The following is a 19,420-nucleotide window of genomic DNA, read 5'->3' as shown; positions in this document are numbered from 1 at the left end:
TCCTCTTTGACATGCTCTAATTTCTTTTTTAGGGCTGGTTGGATGGCTGTGTCAGCCTGCTTAGAAATGGTGCTAAGCAGAACATACCCGACAAAAATGGGAGGTTGCCACTACATGCTGCTACCGCAGAGCCTGATGTAAGGTATGTCTCAGGCTCCAGCTCCAGATTTGCTGGTTGAATCTCAACAGGTAGTCACCAACACAAGCTACCCAGCCCAAAGGGGAGCCTGAGCCAGGAGGGTTAGCTATGACAGTTACACTTGTGACTTGCTCCTTTGTTTAGTGGTTATCATAAAGGAGGTAAAGAGAAAGAAAAGCATTGTACAACACTTGTGTAACGCAGAGATATGGCCAAGTAAGGTGAGAAGCCTGGTTTAAGACCACAACAGCAGGAGGGGGAAAAAAATGTAATAGAGGTTGAAACCCTGGGTTTCCTCTGACCAATTACCTTTCTGCCACCTCCCCACAAGAAATTTTCAACTACTTTTACTGAAGGTGGAGTAACAACTACAAAGTGTTTTCACAACAAAACTTAAGAAAGATCCTCTTTGTCTCATTCCAGCCTGTGATAATAGGAAGGTTTAACAAATTTTGATCTGTACACCTCAATAAATTCACTCAAAAAAGTCTCCTAAGTAAATTATGTCTAGCAGGGTAGGAAGACATTAGAGACACATAAAACATTCTGTATATGCAAAATGTTTATGTGACTTAATCACTGAGTTTTGCTGCTGTTGCCATATCAGACCAGCCCATAACTCTGTGCATTTCTGCTGATCTTGCTCTCCAACCTTTTTTAACAGCTTTATTCATTTTCCACATGATCATTGCTTTTCATGCATCACTTGGAGAGAATAGTTTGAGATATCTGCAAAAGTATGGGTGACTATCATTAAACAATGCATCCACAGAAAGAAGACAATGTTTGTACAATACTGCACATGCTTCTACTTGAAAGGGAACAGTAATCTGCTTTACCAGCAGTACACAGGGTTCTGTGAACATTTTTCACATTCTCCATGGACACAGGCAGACCTTTGCTCTGCACAGGGGTTTACCAGTTGCTCAATTCCTTTTCCTCTGTCTTCTCACTGTGTTTGCCCCATGCCCAGAAGACATGCCTGGAGCACTGAGGGGGAGGCCTTTCCATCACGGTCATAGTCACTCTCTTGAATCCCATGCTGTGGCCAAAAGGGTATATGGAGTGGCCAGCTAGGTAATGCTTTATCAGCTAAGTCTGAACGCTGGCAGGCCACCACTACAACCCTTTGTGCTGGAGGAAGCACATGGACCACACAGAAAGACAGACAGTGATCAGTCAATTTATGTACTGATTTATGTGCTTCAGTGTGTTCCACAGAGCCTAAGATGAAACGTGGAAAGAGAATCCATGGACTCCCTGTTCTATACCTTTAAGAGTAGGTATCAAAGAAGCCTCAGCTGCATGGCTGAATATCTACATGTTTGAGTGGTAGCACTTATGTTGCCATAATGGCCTAAAAATATAAGTGAGCCAAAGTTCATTGTTGATAGAGGTTTTACACTCAAAGAATGAGATTTCCTTCACATACACCGGTGTCATTGATAATGCGATAAATGGGGTTTACAATCATATTATGGTTATCTCACATTCTTTCTGCTAGCTAGTCCATTTTTACCCAGACCTGTTTTCAGATACTGAATTTCTGAGATTCTGAGTCATTGTGCCAAATGACCACAAAACGCCTCTTCTCTTTTACAAATTTTGGCCAAACTCATCACAGTAATGTTAAAATGTCATCCTTTTCAGGGTTCCTATAGTATGACTCCATTATGCTATTGGTTGTGTGATTCAGAAAAGGAGGTGTACCGCCACTCTTCTACAAGTATTTATATACATATAGAAACAGATTTGAAGTCCTAGCAAAGCACTGGAATCAGCCTAGTCTTCACCCTTTGGATTTTCTAGTTAGAAAAACATTAAATTTGGACTTCTGGTACATGAAGATGTCATTACCAATGGATAAACTTTCACCTGCAGAATTTCCCAAATCATCCCTAAACAACTATAAATGTCTTTCCTTTGAATAATTTACCTTACCTAGTTGTTTATTCCTGGGGGGAAAAAAAGAACAAATTTGTCATGCAACATTCTCAGCTTGATCTGATCCACACATCTGAGCACAGTTCAATCGAGAAAACATATCGGAAGCTGTTGAAGATTGTCCTAATGAAAAGCAGCAAAAGATTTTTCAGTCAGTCTCCTATACATGGGAGAAAAAGCATGGTTGTATGGATTTATCTGTGCATTATCTGTACATTTATCAGAGCTCCCTCCTTGACACTTAATAATCTTTTAATTTCCTTGCAAAAGAGCATGTCTTTTAAATGTCCGTGTTTTGAAGGTTTCTAGCAAATTCACACTGTCAGATGAGCCACAGATTTTCATTATGATCTTATCTAGATATCCACTAAGGGTATATCTTTCCTTTTGCTAGAATCATAAGAACCGCACATCCAAGTTAGGATCTATGCTATTTGGCTTTGGTACAGCCTATGACAGGATGGTATTTTCATTGCTATGGTCCACCCATGTACATGATCCAAACACTTACCATCCTCCTATAAAACACATCCATTTTCACCAAACTTACAGCGATTTCAGAATGTCTTCATAGCATATGAAAACAAAAAGCAAAATTCACGCCATGTTAAAAATATTATTGCACTTGAGTAGTAGTATTTCATGTAACTATTTTATTGTAACTGTTCCCTCCACCAGAGGGGAGTGTTTATAGTCTGATATTCTACAAAATGTGAACCAATGCATTGCTCTATTTCATACCATAATAATGGCCCTATCCCAGCAGATACACAGTAAAGCCTTGTAAAATACTGGTGGTTTGTGCGTGTGTATGTATGCATGCATACACACACACACACACACACACACACACACACACATCATCACATTATTCCAAGAGTTGAGAGTGAAAAACCCTTTTAGAAACTGCTCATTAGCATTTCTGTTTGTTTAAAACTTTATAAAATAGGATGACAATGAATTGTTAAGCTACCAAAAACTGCACATATGTATAGTATTACACACTCTGATTTTAGTCTGGCAATCAGCGCAAGAATTCTTCCTAGTGGATCTGCTTTTAATTCCCAGCACTATACTTCTGCTGTTACAGTAAGCCATAAAGTTCTATTTGCTTTTCTGGTATGACAAAGCTCAAACCTAAGATTCTGGCCTGTGTCTATCAGTAATACTGATTTTTCTTGAAATTTCATGTTTTGATTCACAAAAAATGTCAATTTTTCACGTTTAGTCAGGAGTACAGCATACTGATTATGTCATTGCTTCCGCAGGCTTCTGAATGTGCTTTTGCAGCAGTCAAATCTTAGTGAAATTAATCATCAGGACAATGAGGTGAGTGAGCTTGCGCTACAAGTCACAGTCCCAGGCTTTGGTGGCATACAAGTCATGCTGTTCAGAACAAGTCCACTGTACTATCAGTTTTATGATGAAACCATGCACTAGTCAAAATTTTCTATAACACTTTTGCTTAACTCTGCAAAGCTTTATCTCATATTTCTTACTACACCTTGATGCACCTTTAGGCTAATAAACCTTCTCCATATACTGCCAACTATGAGGTACCTTGCAGTCTCTTAACTCACCTGCCAAGACATTAGTTGCTTTTGATTCTTCTGAAGTTAGACATTGGACTAAAACTTCACCTTTTCCAAATCATCCCACCATTAAAGTACTGTTCTCAGGAAAAAATATCAGAAAGCTGGTATTACACAGAACAGACATGGAGCTACAAAAATTTATGCTATCCTCTGATCTTTTAAAGAATTGTGCCCTGCAAATACATATATATATATACATTTACATATATATATAAAATGTACACATGGAAGTGTTAACTTACCAGATGTCTTCTTCTCCAAATAGAGAAGCCAAGACACAGAGAGACTAGATGTCTTTTCGTATGTTTTTCTTCACTCTCACAATTGCTCAAGGACATGCCTCTTCTCCACAGAACTGCCCCAGGGTTGTTAATTTTCCTTCATCCCATGAACCCTCCTTATCCACTGTATGGTTTGCAGACCCTACTCACAACAACCTAAACAAGATGTATGCTTCGTCTTGGTATAGAATTATGTTGCTAATGAATTGCATGGAACCATGGATCATAATTTCAAGCCATAATGTTTTGCTGTAATGCATCGCTGCATGCAATTTGGAACTTTCAGTCCAGCTCACTGTCATTTGGCAGTGAGAAGATATTTCTTCAAGTGTCAGTACTAAACTATAAATATTAATGTTTTCTGAAAAACATGGATCCTCACAAATGATTGCAGCTAATAGAGCTGTCATAAGTAAAACACTTCAGTTTTCCCATCTTACACTTGAGAAAAACACACTGATGAATGCATGAACACGTAAACAGTAAGAAATACATCTGGAGGTTTCATAGTTTCCACAACTGTGGCTTTCTGTGGTTTACTTATGAAGCCTGTGAGATGACAATGTGAAGAAACATTCCCTGAAAAAGTCTTTAATCTGGGCAAAACAAGTGTCACACTGTATTTCCCTCAGCCATTTCTTGTTTTTTCTCCTTTTATGTCCCCTATTGCTCTTTATTTTCTACAAATGTGCAATTGTTTGGCTGTCTCACCTTTAATATTACATTCTGCTGGATCTTCAGCTTTGACAGTTCACTCTCATGCTTCTTCTCACAAACAGTAGTCTGTCTAGAGATGCCACTCAAGGGTGGTATCACCATGCTCAAATCAAATGGGTGTGGGGTAGACAGCCATTGCCTGCTGCAGCAGGCCCACACGTGTGAGCTGCCGCTACAACCAGCTCAATGCTCTTTGCTCAGTTGGGTGCTCCAAAGGACACATGGAAAGTACATATAATTAGAAAAGAAATAGAGAACAAAACAGGAAGCAGAATTATGCTCTGTCTGAATCCTTGGTACGCCTGCATCTTGAATGTCGGCAATCTGAAAAAGGATATACAAGAAAGGGAACAGAAAAGGACCACCAAGACGTTATTAGTTATAGAGTAGCTTCCTTTCATGGGCAGACTAACTAGAACAAACTAACTACAATAGGACTTTCAGCCTGACAACTATGTCAGAGCGATGATATAATACAAGTCCATGACATCACAAATTACATGGAGAAGATGTAAAAAGAATTGTTATTAATTGGTTTTTACATCTAAAATGATGGGGACACCTACAGAAATTATCAGGCAGAAGTTTTAAAGAAAATTAAAATAATTTGTTTTTCAGAAAACACATCATTACCCTGTGGAGGTCTGGATGTCATAGGAAGTCTTTAGCCTGATTACCAAATATTAGGTGACTGTATATCATCAAGCCTTGTTTCTCATATTTTGTCCCTAAGCATCTGCTATTGACCTTTCTGAGCTGTGTCCCTGCACTAGAGAGATCTTTCATCCCTACCCATAGTTCTCACAAACTTATGTGTACAGTTGGCTGCTGGTTGCCACAGCAGAAACAGAGAGAAAGTTCATTTTTCAAGGATTTTTTGTCCGTATCAACAGACTGAGAGTGGATGACAGAAAGCTAGCCTGGTACACTGTAGCTTCTCCTCCTTCAGTGATTTTTGCTGCTCTCCAGGACTAGGGGTGAGGTTTCCCAGCTGAAAATCACTTCACTGAAGCCTCATTTCACAGCACTCACTGATACTGAGTGTCCATCAACAGTACTAAGTCCCTTGTGTCAAAATCTTGGTCCACTGACGTCAATGGCAGAGCTCCCATTAATTTCAGTTATGCAAGGATTTTACCCTCATGTTTGGTTTTACAAAACCAAAACCCCTGTGATTAAGCTTTGCAAACCCTAACTAAAAACAAAACTGCTCTCGTTTAACTGCTCCACTTTGTCATTACCTACACTTAAGCCACCTAGGGACTTGAAAAGCCTTATAAAATACCTGATGAATGAGAGAAATTAATGTAAGGGCATTTAAGCTTCTAGTTAGAAAATCACTGCTAACAACTTCCACTATTAATGCACTGATAAGTTTTCTGCATCAATATTTTATAGCTCATACTTTATCTGAGTTGTTGCCAATTGGCTTTATAGGGTTCTACGTCAAGTTTTAGTTTCTTTTCCACTCTACATTTTTTGGTTTTTATCATTTTAGAAACCAGGCAAGACCCTTGAAATGTATTTTCCCTGATAAGAGATAGTAAACAACACCTGCCCAAAGTAAAATGTTACTACATCTGAACAACACTAGCAATTTTTAAGAAACACATTGAATTAGTAACTTTATACAGAAAATCTTTCAGATTATGGATGTAGAGTAAAATATAGGTGTGTATAACAATTCTGACAAAGGTGCAAATACAGGCCATGAATTCTCTGATCTACCAAGACTGACTGAGCACAGCTAAGATGGAATGAAAGTGCAGGTCAGTAGCTTACCTTTTGGTTTGTTTTCTCCCTAAACAGTAAATATGAAATGTTTACATTGTGACTTTTTTTGTTGACATCACTGGGGCAGTTCCTTAGCTTCCTGATTAGTGCCAGGTAGAATACTAGCTTACAATATTTATTTTGGATCAAAGATAAGACCTAAAATAAACATCACGCTGTGTCATGTCAAAGCACCAGTCTAAAACAGGCTTTTCTCACAGGACCCAAACTGGGCAGTGAAGAACCATCCCCCAGCTGTCATGGTCCTGACCACGCATTATTTTTAACAGACTACAGTCACGTATGAAAGAAGCATTCATATTTGTATCCATTTTCTGTAGTAACTCCAAAAAGCTAATTGCTTGGTCCCCTCTTACGACTCCACTAATTCAGAAGCTGTTACTAACTATTCCAAATAAAGAGGGAGAGGGAAGAGTCTGGCAGTCCTGAATGGTTTCAGAACTGTCTAGCTTATCTACAGAGACTTGAAGGGTGCTCCTGTGAGTCCTGTGAGTGATGATTATTTGCTTTCCGGATTTATGGCTTTCAGGGAATGACTTCACTCCACTGGGCTGCTTTCCACAACAGGCCCCAGCACACCCAGACTCTGCTGCACAAGGGAGCAGACCTGACTCTGGTGGACAAAGACTTCAAAACAGCTCTGCACTGGGCAGTACAGGTGAGCCACGGCCACAGTTTCACCAGGCAGTTGCTTGAGGTAAGCTGCCTATTATGGTGTCCTAAATACTCCAAAAGCAACCATTTTGGCTGTGAAATGAGGAAAATGGATGCTAGGAATGCCCATTAACAGCCTCAGCATTTTGCCAGTGCACACAGATGCTTGGAGAGCAAGGCATACTTAATACAGGCTCAGCACTGTTGCCCTAAACAAAGTTATCATTTATCTCACTTGGACTATGTGTATGCTTCATGTTGAACTCATGCTTAAATTTTTTCACTAAATCAGGGTTACAGAAATCAGCAACTTAAATAGGCTTTTGGGAATAAAATAATGTAAACACAAAACATACTTAAACAGCTATAGTTGTGGAGTAATTAGCTGACGGGTTGAGGCCCTACTTGTCTGGAGATTAAGGAAGACAAGGAGCCAAACACATTTCCTGTTGATCTGTATGTTCCTATGTCCTATGCAAAAAAAACCTCTCAAAATCCTAAAAATTACTTGGGCCATCATTAGAGAAGAAAAACATACAGGTTTAATGTGGCATTAAATGCTGTATTATGCAATTGGTAGTAAGTGGTCTAAAATATAGTGTAATTTACTAAGTTATGCCTAAACATTACCGCAGAAAACTTCTCAGATGAGATTATATAAATATGTTTTTACTTGCTCACTTGCCATAGCAAGTTCCGGTATCAATGTTCAAAACACCTGCACACCAGATAAGCAGAAATAGAACTTGCACAACAATCCAGTAACATTTTCCTATAATGACTAAATATTTGCATCCTCACCTTTTGGTCTAAGTTCACTCATCTTAAAAAATGTGTCAAGAAAGAAATTTAAAATCTCTGAACAGTCACATACTATATTTGTAAATGAGTAAGGACATCCAGAACGAATAATCTGTTTCCTTCAACCACAGCCTCCCCCAGGTGGTTCATGTACAATAGGCTCAACTTTCGTTTTTCTGAAGTAGAGGTATACTTTGGCCTCAGCAACTGGTACTATTTCAATACTGGTTCTTTTCTTCTTTAATCCTAATCGGTCTGAAATTGGGCTACATCCCTTGCTGTTTTGCCTTAGAAAACTAAAGGTACTCTGCTCTAAAACCTGTTGTGCGTTTTCACTAGGCTTACACCAATGCAGGCTGCTTCCAGTGGGAAATCTCTGGAACTCACGCAAGCTCCTGCAGGCGAGGCAGTGGTCTGGATCATAGCTCTGGGAACAAGCTGTCCCTCAAACAGAATGACAAACGGGAATCCCCTTCATACCAGGGCCCTCAGAGTTTCCCTCATTCCTTGATCTTTCCCTAATTCTGAACTTTGTAAAATTTATTATTTAATTCCACCATTAATTCCCACCTTCACTTTTCTCTCATAAACATGTAGAATAACTCTTGAGAAAGGGAGAAATTAAAACAGCACAAAACGCACTTGGCCTCAGGTAGAGGGAAATTACAAATCCCTCTCCTTTCTCCCTTTCAGCTGCTCCCAAAAATCAGAGGAAACATGCAGGATGACACCTCACCCCACTCCTCCTTTTTTCCTTCTTGAGAGATTCCTGCTATGAAGCCTTATAAATTGCTTCTTCCATCAACATACTTCTCCATATTCTATGTACAGAAGGAGTAGTTGAAATAGTAGGGCATGGAATAGATCTGTTAATATTTCTCTTACTCAAGCTTGGCCAAGAAAAAATACTTTCAGCCAGTGCTCTCTGCTGCCCTATTAGGCCCAGAAGAAACAGAGACTGTGAACAGGCGTGACTTTCTCTGCTATAACAGAGAGCAGAACAGCTCTGCTGAGTGGGATGATCATTATATCTAATAGCCTCCTCCATGGCTGCTGGAAAGGGGATATTTTTCCTTTAAGAATTGTATTATCTTCAGAGCACGAGACACTCGCAGAGTTCAGGCAGTACCAGGTGCAGGGGTTGTTTTTGGCTGAATAAGGCCCTGTGTTTAATTTCATTTTTTAAAAATGCAGCAAGGGAAAGACCAGGCACTGCACAGAAACTTGTTTCAGAAGTTGCAGGGCAGAGGCAGTTTATGCACACCGGGCTGAAACAGAGCAGGACCACATAAAAACTGTTGCCCGCCATTCAAAACAAAATTCTCAGGCATGTTTCATATGAAATAATTGTTCCATGCTAGCTGTTTCAAAGACCACATGTTTGACACTTGGTCTCCCATCAGACAAACAATGGCTGTGGAGTTCCAGTTGTCTAACTAGACAGACCTTGCCCACACCAAGGTCTGTTCTGTTGAAAAGCTCAAACCTCCTGCCACTTGAGTTCATGCCTTCAGTGCAAATGTGTTACACTGGTGTCAAAACCACAGATAATTCTGGTTTGAAGTGAGAATATGTCATGTCACATTTTTTACACATGCAATATTTTCAAAGGCTGATACAGATAGGGTTATATTAAAAATGTCTCAGGAGGTATTTCTCTCTTTTCATTGCAGCCAGCAATAATTGCTATAACGAAAAGGAAACACACCCTGTAACAAAAAACTTGATACTGGAACAAAGTGTAAAGCCTTTCTAACAGTTCCAGATAATGGTGTCATTGAAATCCTAGTGAAATAGAATATATACTATACAGTATACACTATCGTACTACATACTTCTGTATCATAATAGCATTAGTGGTACCTTGCAAATAGGCTGGGAATATTTGGAGTCTCCCTGCGTTGCCTTGCCAGTGGTCACGATTTCTAACAGAAGTTTCTTTGTCTCTTTCTTAAAACTCTGGCTCCCAAAGTCATATGATTATGTAAAAACATCAGCTTTCATTTAAAGAATAAACAATCAAACAAAGATTTCTTCTAAAGTGATGAAATGTAAACCTCTAGGGATTAAAAGAAGGCGGCTAAAAAGAAGCCATTAAAAATAATATTCTACCCCACAGAGCTGTGCTTATGGTTTTTTATAGGTTGATGCAGAGTGCAAGGTTTTAAAAAATTACGAGCCTGCATATTTGCTCCATAGCAACAATGCAATTATTTCATTCCCCCATTTCCTGAGAGCAGAACGAAATACCTATATATCTTAAACATATTGTAAAAGCAAAGCATAAGCAAATATTCATTTGTGTTTGACTGAGCAAGCGTGGCAGCCTCTCTGTAATTACTTGGAAGGTGAGAGCACACTTAAATTTCAGGATCTCTAGGAATGAATCTGTCTGTTGCTGCAGCGCATCTTGAGGACACAGCTGGCCACTGAGCCAGGGCAAAGGAAGGGGCCAGGGAAGGCAGTGGTGGCTCAGGGCCAGGGTCTCTCCCAAATGATCACTGCGCTCCTTCTCTCTGCCCAGCAGCCCGGGTTTTTTTCTGTGGGCTGCCTACGGTGGAAGAATTCAGAGAGACTTCCACAGACTTCTTAAATCTTAGTGGGTGTTTCTCCATGGCAGACATGTTTATTGTTGGATTAGGCCAGAAAAGGTGCATTCACTAGGCATCGTTCATAGTCTGGTTGGTTTCAGGCAGATTTCTTTCACTGCAAAATTGTACTTGTTTTCTCCTTGTTTCATGCAGTTTTCTCGAGGTAGCTAGAAAGGGAGAGTACTGATTTCTTTTTTTAAGTCACTAAGCTTTAAAGACAATTTTAGCAGTTAGCAAACAAATGAAAAACAGATTCAATTTGCATTTTTAAAGCATGCCCTTAAGAAATCCCTTTCTTGTGTAAATATTGTCATTCCAGCAAAGGTACAGCTGTTGCTCATGGAGGCTGGAATGTTGCATAGCAGCAGGGCTCTACGGAGTGAGCTGTCAAGTTGCAAAACAAGGAGGAAGAGAGTTTGCAAATAGTTTTGAGTAAGATATAAACTTGCTCCACTACCATCAGAGGCTTTTTCCAAAAAGTGCCCTAAATATTTGTGATAATGTCTGCAATAGCAAATTAAATGTGCAAGAGTCTTGGCTCTGGCACCAAGGCCAGCTATCACAGGACAGCCTGTGTCCCTACTACTAAACTCTCTTATCTTCTAAAACAGGATGGTTGCATGCAGACCACTTATTGCAAACGGTCTGTGGCCCATGCTAGCTGGTAGGGAAAGTGTTAACTGACCCAAGCCATAACCATGGCAGGGAGGATTTTAAAATTTTTACAGTACAGGAAACCTAGTTCCCATGCTCAGGGGTGTTCCCTAGTGCTACTTAATTTTTATATAGCCATAACCTATTTCTCCACTTTCATTTATGTTAGTTCATAAGCCAAAGCCCCTTTCGTGACTTATACGTGGTACAGCAGTACCGCTATACAAATTCATCAGTACAGCCAGATCAGAAAAACTGCCTTTACCTGAAATAACTGACTGTTAAACAGTAAGTCATTCAAGTATGAGCATGTTGTTGACAATATAATTATTCTGCCAATGAAATTTCCAAGGAAATCAATTGCAGAACTCCCACTGAGATTAGTAGGAAATTGTCCTGGGCAAAACCTGGAGGTAAGTACAGCATAATTGCTAGACCTCTTCCCAGCACAGACTATGTGTAACTCCACAAGTGGATGCCAGAACATGAGTAATGTACATGCATCACACTTCTTGCATATCTATAAATGTCCTGATCTCCTATGCCTGACAAAAAGGCACTGGAAGACAAATGTTTCCATTGCTCTGATAGTAGTAAGGAATAAATCCTTATTCTACTGCAGAATAAACTATGACCTCTTTTTCAAAGCACATAAACAGCTCATCCAGATAAAACAGTCCTCACAACAATGTACTAGCAGGGGAAAGCTGCCAAGTAATTTTAGTCATGGCCATAGTCATTTACACAGTAAATCATATGCACTTATTATAGAAGACTCCAAGTGAAAATAAATTCTCAGAGAGACTTGGCCACTATTTCATGCAGTTTTTAATTTGAGCAAAGAGAGGGTAAGAGGGGCAGGGACATACAATAGCCACAGAGGTAAGACTCCATGACTGCCTTTGTCATTTAGTAGCTTTTTCCAACACCCACTAAGGCTGCTGAGAGGATAAATATTTTAAAAACACCACATCCCTTAGTTGTACCAGAGGCAGCAGTGCTCTGAGGACCACATGACAAATTATCCTGTACAACACCACCACATTCTCTTTCCAAGAGTACCACAAAGTCAAGCCTAGCTGGGTCGCTCTGAGCCTGCAAGAGACACTGTCTCAGTGGGTGTCTGAGACTGAAGCACTAGGGTTAGGAAAAGACAAATGAGCTTCTCCCTGAGCTGGATGAGTATCACCAATGGAAATACAGTGGTATCAATAGAGTTGTTAATTTCTATTGGTTCGCCATCAGAAACACACCCTGTGAAGTGCCTGGGCTGCATCCATGCAAATTCTGGCAAAGTTTCCCTGGCAGGAGGAAAGCTGAAGATTATATTACAGATTGTTGCTTTCCTCAGCACAGAGCCCAGTTGTATCTGTCCCCTGAGGGCAGAGAAGTCACAGCATGCTCTGAATTTTTGCACTAGGTCTCCAGTGCTACCACAGCATATCTGGCAGCCAGGGCATAGCAGCAGTGGAGGCAGAGTGAACATGCTTCCGTTCTTCAGCTTTTCCTAGTCTGGGGTACAGAGGGGAGATGCTGGAAGTCCTTAACAATGGGAGAAAGCTCCCATGTGTGCAAAATTCTTCATCAACCAAAACTGACAGCTTTGTGGCTGTTTCTCACTGCACTATGTTTGCTGCAGACTAGAAAGAGCCACATTATGTCTCTGCTCTTAAGTTTAGCATTCTCCATGTTTGAAACGGCAGACACTGCATCTACAAGAAGACAGGGTTGTGTTGTTCTGATACAGCCTTAATATCTGATTCCAACCAGAAATATCCTCACTGTTAATGCAACATTATGTTTGTCTTGCTCTGATTCTAGGATGAAATTCTGATCCCATGTTACAGTAAAGGTAATGATATAACACACTGCCATGGTGCTTTGAACATGAACATGAGGAAAACTGCACTTCAGTGAAATTAATCCCATAAGGGAAAAATCTGTACTGGAGAAACAGTTCAGTTTTGCCAGTATAGCTGTAACTGAGCACAGGACTTCTGCCAGCAAAGCTCTGAGTTAAAGATCAAGACTTTTCAAGCCCAACCGACAGAACCATGTGGCAGAAGTCTGGGGAGTGCTTTCTGTAAATACTGAATTTCAGAATCAAAAAGGAAAAAAGGTGACTTTGAAAGGAAAGATGTATTTACCAATGTCATAACCTTAATAGGAGTTATAAAGGAAAAAAGTGCACAGACAAGTTATTTGTTCAAATTTTGCTATGGGTTGCTCAACAGGTACTTGAAATGGCTCATGTTTCTTTGTTTCAGCAAAGGAGAAAAAGATCTTTGCTTTTTTTTTTTTCAGTGGCACTACTGGTGTTACAGTCAATTTCATATTAAAATACGCTATGAGTGCCTGTTTCTGAAGGATAAGAAGGAAGATAAAAGGGTTGGCAGACCAGCCAGCATTCTGTAACATAAAACTCAAACAGCACACAATGATGCACAAAGATGGTTTCCAAGGGGAAGCCAGAAGTACTGGTGCAAATTTTATTTAATCTATAGTAATTTATGGTACTTCTTTAAACAAGTAAGTTAATTCCCAGAGTACTGCAATGGGAATACTATTTGCTTGTTGTTGCAGAAAGGAGTGAAATAATGGTTAAAATGTCAAGTCGTTCAGGGTCAGAGCAGAAGGACATCAAAGAGAAAGTCAAAGCTTTGGATTCACAGGTGTGGAATTGAAAGAGGAGGGAATGTAGAAGAAGAGGAAACACAGACAGCCCTAAAGTGCAATGCTAATGATAAGAAGTAACGTCAACTGCTGCTAGTGGGGAATTTCCACCCAGCAAAGCTGGCTATGGATATAGGAAGGCTTTAAACTGCACACTAATACAATGAGATAGAAAATATAGGAGATCTAATACAACCTAACCACATAACCTCCACAGCCATTCACTTGGAAGAAAAATACTTTGTCCGGGTTTCCTGAAAACAGTTAAGTGACCCATAGCTTGTTCCTCTCCCCCTCCCACCCCTACATTACTGGTAGCCACAAACCAGCTTAGCAGACTCCCTTCACATGATTAATCTCTTTGGCATCAAAATACCTAGTTCACTAGAGTATTCTGATGAGTGGGAAGAATTAACCCTCTATACAGTGCGGCGAAGAGCAAACAACATTGTACTATGTACACGTGAAGACCCAGCAGAATAAAATGTAGTGTTATGGTAGAATATTACATAAACTTCCCAAGTAAAATTATTGTTCCAGATATCAGTTGGACATACAAAGGGCTGATGTATAAGAACTATGGCTGTAGTAACAATAAGGTAGAGTAACAATGAGTAACAACTGAGTAGATATAGGTGCAAAAAGTGTCAAAACCAGAAAAGTGTCCCAAACTTGCAGGATTCTCCTCATAGTGTTTGATTCAGTGGATACTTCCTAAAGAATTCTTATTTTGAAAATACTGAGACATGCAACTATCAGAAGTTAGGCTTTTTATTAACCAACCTAAAGAAAACAGAGTTGTAATCAAGTGAAAGTGAAAGCTAATGAGCCTGTAAGAGAATTTGTTATTTGCCACTGTCTGAAGATGACACAAATCTCAGGCAAAAACTTGCATAAAGCACAATGAGAGTTTTGCCTTGCAAGGGGTCCTGCATGGAGGCTTTACGACATTTCTTCTTCATGAAGTAAGTTTAATTTAGATGAATGATCTAACAAAGAACAGCTCACTGACAAGAACAAATAATGGGTGGAAGCAGATAAAGGTGTGAGATGGGACAAAAGTGTAAAGAAAACTGGGGGGGAGCCCTGCAGAATTATATAGAAACACACAACAAAAATAACTAATAATCTCTGAGAATGTCGCTGAAAATAATTTGAATGCAAAAAGGGAAGACAAAATGTAGGGATACATACAGTAAGGTTACAAAAACATGTAATTTTCCTATGGTAAATTTACCACTGAACATCCTGGTCTAACAATAGTACTGTGGTTTATGGTAAATTTACCACAGGAAGACTACATTTTTGGTAACCTCAGCTCAAAGCTTTCAATATAAGAATAAGGGCATTGTAAGCATTTTACGAGAATTTTGTGTGCAACTTAAAAAAGCCAAGATGAATGTAAGGATAAGAAGGCATTCCTAAGAGAGAGCTGAAAATCCCAGAGCAGTTGGCTAGATATATCTTATAGCATAAGGTTCAAAATACCAACCATATGAAGTTTAATAAAGGCAAGTGCCAGATTTTACACCTATGGCACGGCGACCTTGGATATACATACAGGCTGGGGAAGAGAGGCTGCAGATAGGGACCTGGGGTTCTGGTCGACGGCAAGCTGAATGTGAGCCAACAGTGTGCCCTGGCAGCCAAGAGGGCCAACCAAGTTCTGGGGTGCATCAAGCGCTGCATTGCAGCCAGTCGAGGGAGGGGGATTTTCCTGCTCTGCTCTGTGCTGTTCCGGCCTCACCTTGAGTACTGCGTGCAGTTTTGGACACCACAGTATATTAAGGATACAAAGCTACCAGAGAGTGTCCAGAGGAGGGCCACAAAGTTGGTGAAGGGTTTAGAGGAGCAACTGTACGAGGAGCGGCTAAAGTCACTTGGTTTGTTCAGCCCAGAGGAAAGGGGACTGAGGCCAGACCTCATCGCGGTCTGCAGCTTCCTCACACGGGGAGGAGGAGGGGCAGGCGCTGATCTCTTCTCTCTGGGGACCAATGACAGGACCCGAGGGGATGGCAGGAAGATGTGCCAGGGGAGGTTTAGGTTGGGAATCAGGAAAAGGTTCTCCACCCAGAGGGTGGTGGAGCACTGGAACAGGCTCCCCAGGGAGGCAGTCATGGCACCAAGCCTGATGATACTCAAGAAGCACTTGGACAACACCCTCAGAGACATGGTGTGAATTTGGGGTTGTCCTGTGCAGGGACAGGAGTTGGGCTTGATGATCCTTGTGGGTCCCTTCCAGCTCAGGATGTTCTATGATTCTATATTATTAAATATCCTTTGATTACTTAGAAAATGTAATTAACAATTGATTGAGTTGCTAACATAGGGCAGAAATTTCATAGCCGTCATCAAAGCAATTATTGCTTCCTCAGATAAGAAGCTATAGGATGCTGTATGTTTGAATGTCAATTAATCATTTTAATACCACAGAAATACTGGAATACTGGAAAAGTGCCAAAAAGATAAAGTTCATCACATGGCACAGAAACCTTGTTAAGCAGGTGGTGAAGGGAGTGATCATAAAATGTCCAGATCTCTGTCACTTTCTGGTTTGAGCAGTACATACAACTTTAATCACAATGAATGACACCAACAGCACAACTTGTATAACCACAACCTGCTATAATGGACTCAAATTCCGTCCAAAGATAGGATGTCCCAGTGGGGAAGAATAAGGAGAATCTAAATCAAACCAGGGACTTATCTCACATTTCATGTATTTTCTATCAGCCACATTCAGGACAGTTCAAATAACCTTTGGAGGTGGACATCTCACAGACAGTCCAACCAAGGATTTATCAAATAATATTTTTATTTGTTCCATAATGAGGTGACTAAATACAGAACACTTATATAACCCACAGCTAAAGCCAAATTAAAGGGACAGCAACCACTTCATGGGTCAGGACCAAATGAATGAAAAAAAATTTTGATAAATTGTAGGAATGAACTGAAATTAATAAAATATCAGTGTCTACAGAACTGTGAAAAATTAAAGCTCTTTGCATGAAAGGAAGAGTAGTAGACAGACTAGTAGAATACAAAGCGAGTAGGATCTTAAATTATGGTGTTGATACAAAACAAACAAACATTCTGGGGCATATTAACAGAAGCGTGATACATGTGGGCTACAGGAAGTAGCAATGTTATTTTCAATGTCAGGAGAGAAGCCTCAGCTGGATAATTATGTCGTTTGGGGTGCTGTAGACAAACTGGAAAGAGGCCAAATGCAAGCACCAAGTATGATAAGTGGGTTGAAAAACTTGACCCATGAGGAGAGGTTGAAATGGTTTGTTTAGTCTAGAAAATGGAAGACAGAACAGTCTGTAAATGTATAAAATGCCAGTGGAAGAACAGTGGGAAATTTCTTATGCAAATTCTAAGAGTTGTGCAAGAACATTGAGGGACTGAAACTGTAGATGCAGGATGTGAAATTTGGACTTAGCATGACAGTAAAAAATTAGAGAATAGTATGTCACAAGAACATGAATACAGAAATAGTAAGATACTGCATGTTAGTATTTTTTTTGTATCACAACTGACTTGGAGAAGGATGGTAATAGGTAGATGTTTATTGTGGTAGTACTAGAAGTATATAACAGGCTTCTAGAATCAGTTAGCTATGAACATGACTAAAGATTTCTCTGATGCTAGTCACCCAAAAATGTAACTAAGAATTATGTTAGTATGGAGGACATTGACGTTTCCCATTGGAACTGGAGAATGAAACCAACATTTTTTATAGGACCCCATTATTCCTGAACATGGAGATCAACTCTCTTTTTTCATTAGATATTCAGACAAATGTAATTAATAACAATTTTAACATGGTTAATGAGGATGTTATAGCATCCTTATAGGCAAGCTAAGGAAGTGTGGGTTGGATGAATGGACAGCAAGGTGGGCACAGAACTGGCTCAACAACAGAACTCAGAGGGTCTTGCTCAACAGAGCAGAATCTGGATGGAGGCCTGTCACTAGGAGTGTTCCCCAGGGGTCTGTGCTGGGTCCAGTCCTGTTCAACATATTCATCAATGACCTGGACGATAGGATAGAGTGTAACCTCAGCAAGTTCGCTGGTGATGCCAAGCTGGGAGCAGTGGCTGATACACCAGAAGGCTGTGCTGCCATCCAGCGAGACCTGGACAGGCTGGAGACCTGGGCCGAGGGGAACCTCACAAATTCAACAAGAGAAAGTGCAAGGTCCTGCACCTGGGGACGAACAACCCCGTCTACCGGTACAGGTTGGGGGTTGACCTGCTGGAAAGCAGCTCTGTTGAGAAGGACCTGGGAATGCTGGTGGACAACAAGCTGACCATGAGCCAGCACTGTGTCCTTGTGGCCAAGAAGGACAGCAGTATCCTGGGCTGCATAAAAAGGAAGGTGGCCAGCAGGTTGAGGGAGGTTATCCTCCCCCTCTACTCTGCCCTAGTGAGACCACATTTGGAGTGCTGTGTCCAGTTTTGGGCCCCCAGTTTAAGAAGGACAGGAAACTGCTGGACTAAGACCAGCGGAGAGCTACGAAGATGATCAGGGGACTGGAGCATCTGCCTTATGAGGAAAGGCTGAGAGACTTGGGTTTGTTCAGCCTGGAGAAGAGAAGATGGAGGCGGGATCTCATCAATACCTATAAATATCTAAAGGGTGGGTGTCAGGATGATGGGGCCAGACTCTTTTCAATAGTGCCCAATGACAGGACAAGGGGCAATGGGCACAAGCTGGAACACAGGAAGTTCCAGCTAAACATGAGAAAAATCTTCTTTGCTGTGAGGGTGCCAGAGCAGTGGCACAGGCTGCCCAGGGAGGCTGTGGAGTCTCCTTCCCTGGAGACATTCAAAACCCGCCCGGATGCGTTCCTGTGCCCCCTGCTCTAGGTGTTCCTGCTCAGTCAGGGGGGTTGGATAAGATGATCTCCAGAGGTCCCTTCCAACCCCTACCATTCTGTGATTATGTGATTCTGTGATGTTATAAAACAGCTGGTCATAGAAAATAAGCTTGGATGGCATGATCCTAAGTAGGTTTTAAATTAAACAGATGAGTAAACAAAGTACATACAAAACAAAATTCCTGATTTCAGAAGGGCACATTTTGGTAAATTAAGGGAATTCCCAGCTGGGCCAAGAAGCTCTGAGACCAGTACGTTCCAGGGACCTGGAATGTATCCTGTCAATGGTGCAAATGTAGTAGGAATTTGTATCCCAAGAGCAGAGAGGAAAAGTTTGTAGAAGATGCTTGAGATATAAAAGATGACTCTCCATCTTTAAAAGATGCATTTAGAATAAGTAGACATATCACAAAATAATAGGCAAAAGTACAGAGAAGCAAAAGAAGTTGTATCTCAGCATCAGGAATTGAAGAGTAATAATTAAATGTTGAATAGATGCTGGAAGGAAATTACTTTCAGGGATAAGGCTTGAAATCAATCTTGCTTAATATTTTTATAATAACTTGGCACAAAATACAGGAGCATTCTGATGAAATCTGCCAATAATAAAAAATGGAAGACATTAACAGAAAAGAATGGGGATATCATACAGGGGGAGCTGGATCACCTTCAAGTCTAAAGTAATACAA

The 19,420-nt window shown here is 40.5% G+C and overlaps 1 protein-coding gene across 1 annotated transcript in view; it reads left to right on the top strand.

Moving 5' to 3' along the window:
* The window catches only part of ANKRD55 (ankyrin repeat domain 55), a 47,589-nt gene that overhangs the window by 11,792 nt on the left and 16,377 nt on the right, over positions 1–19,420 (top strand). The window contains exons 4-6 of the mRNA XM_064438700.1: positions 33–142; positions 3,352–3,412; positions 7,000–7,128. Coding sequence (XP_064294770.1) covers positions 33–142; positions 3,352–3,412; positions 7,000–7,128 — 300 coding nt within the window. The remainder of the gene's footprint in view (positions 1–32; positions 143–3,351; positions 3,413–6,999; positions 7,129–19,420) is intronic.

The sequence above is a fragment of the Phalacrocorax carbo genome, chromosome Z, assembly GCF_963921805.1.
Source record: "Phalacrocorax carbo chromosome Z, bPhaCar2.1, whole genome shotgun sequence".
Taxonomy (NCBI): domain Eukaryota; kingdom Metazoa; phylum Chordata; class Aves; order Suliformes; family Phalacrocoracidae; genus Phalacrocorax; species Phalacrocorax carbo.
The sequence above is the reverse complement of the archived record's forward strand: the minus strand, read 5'-3'. Positions and strand labels throughout refer to the sequence as shown.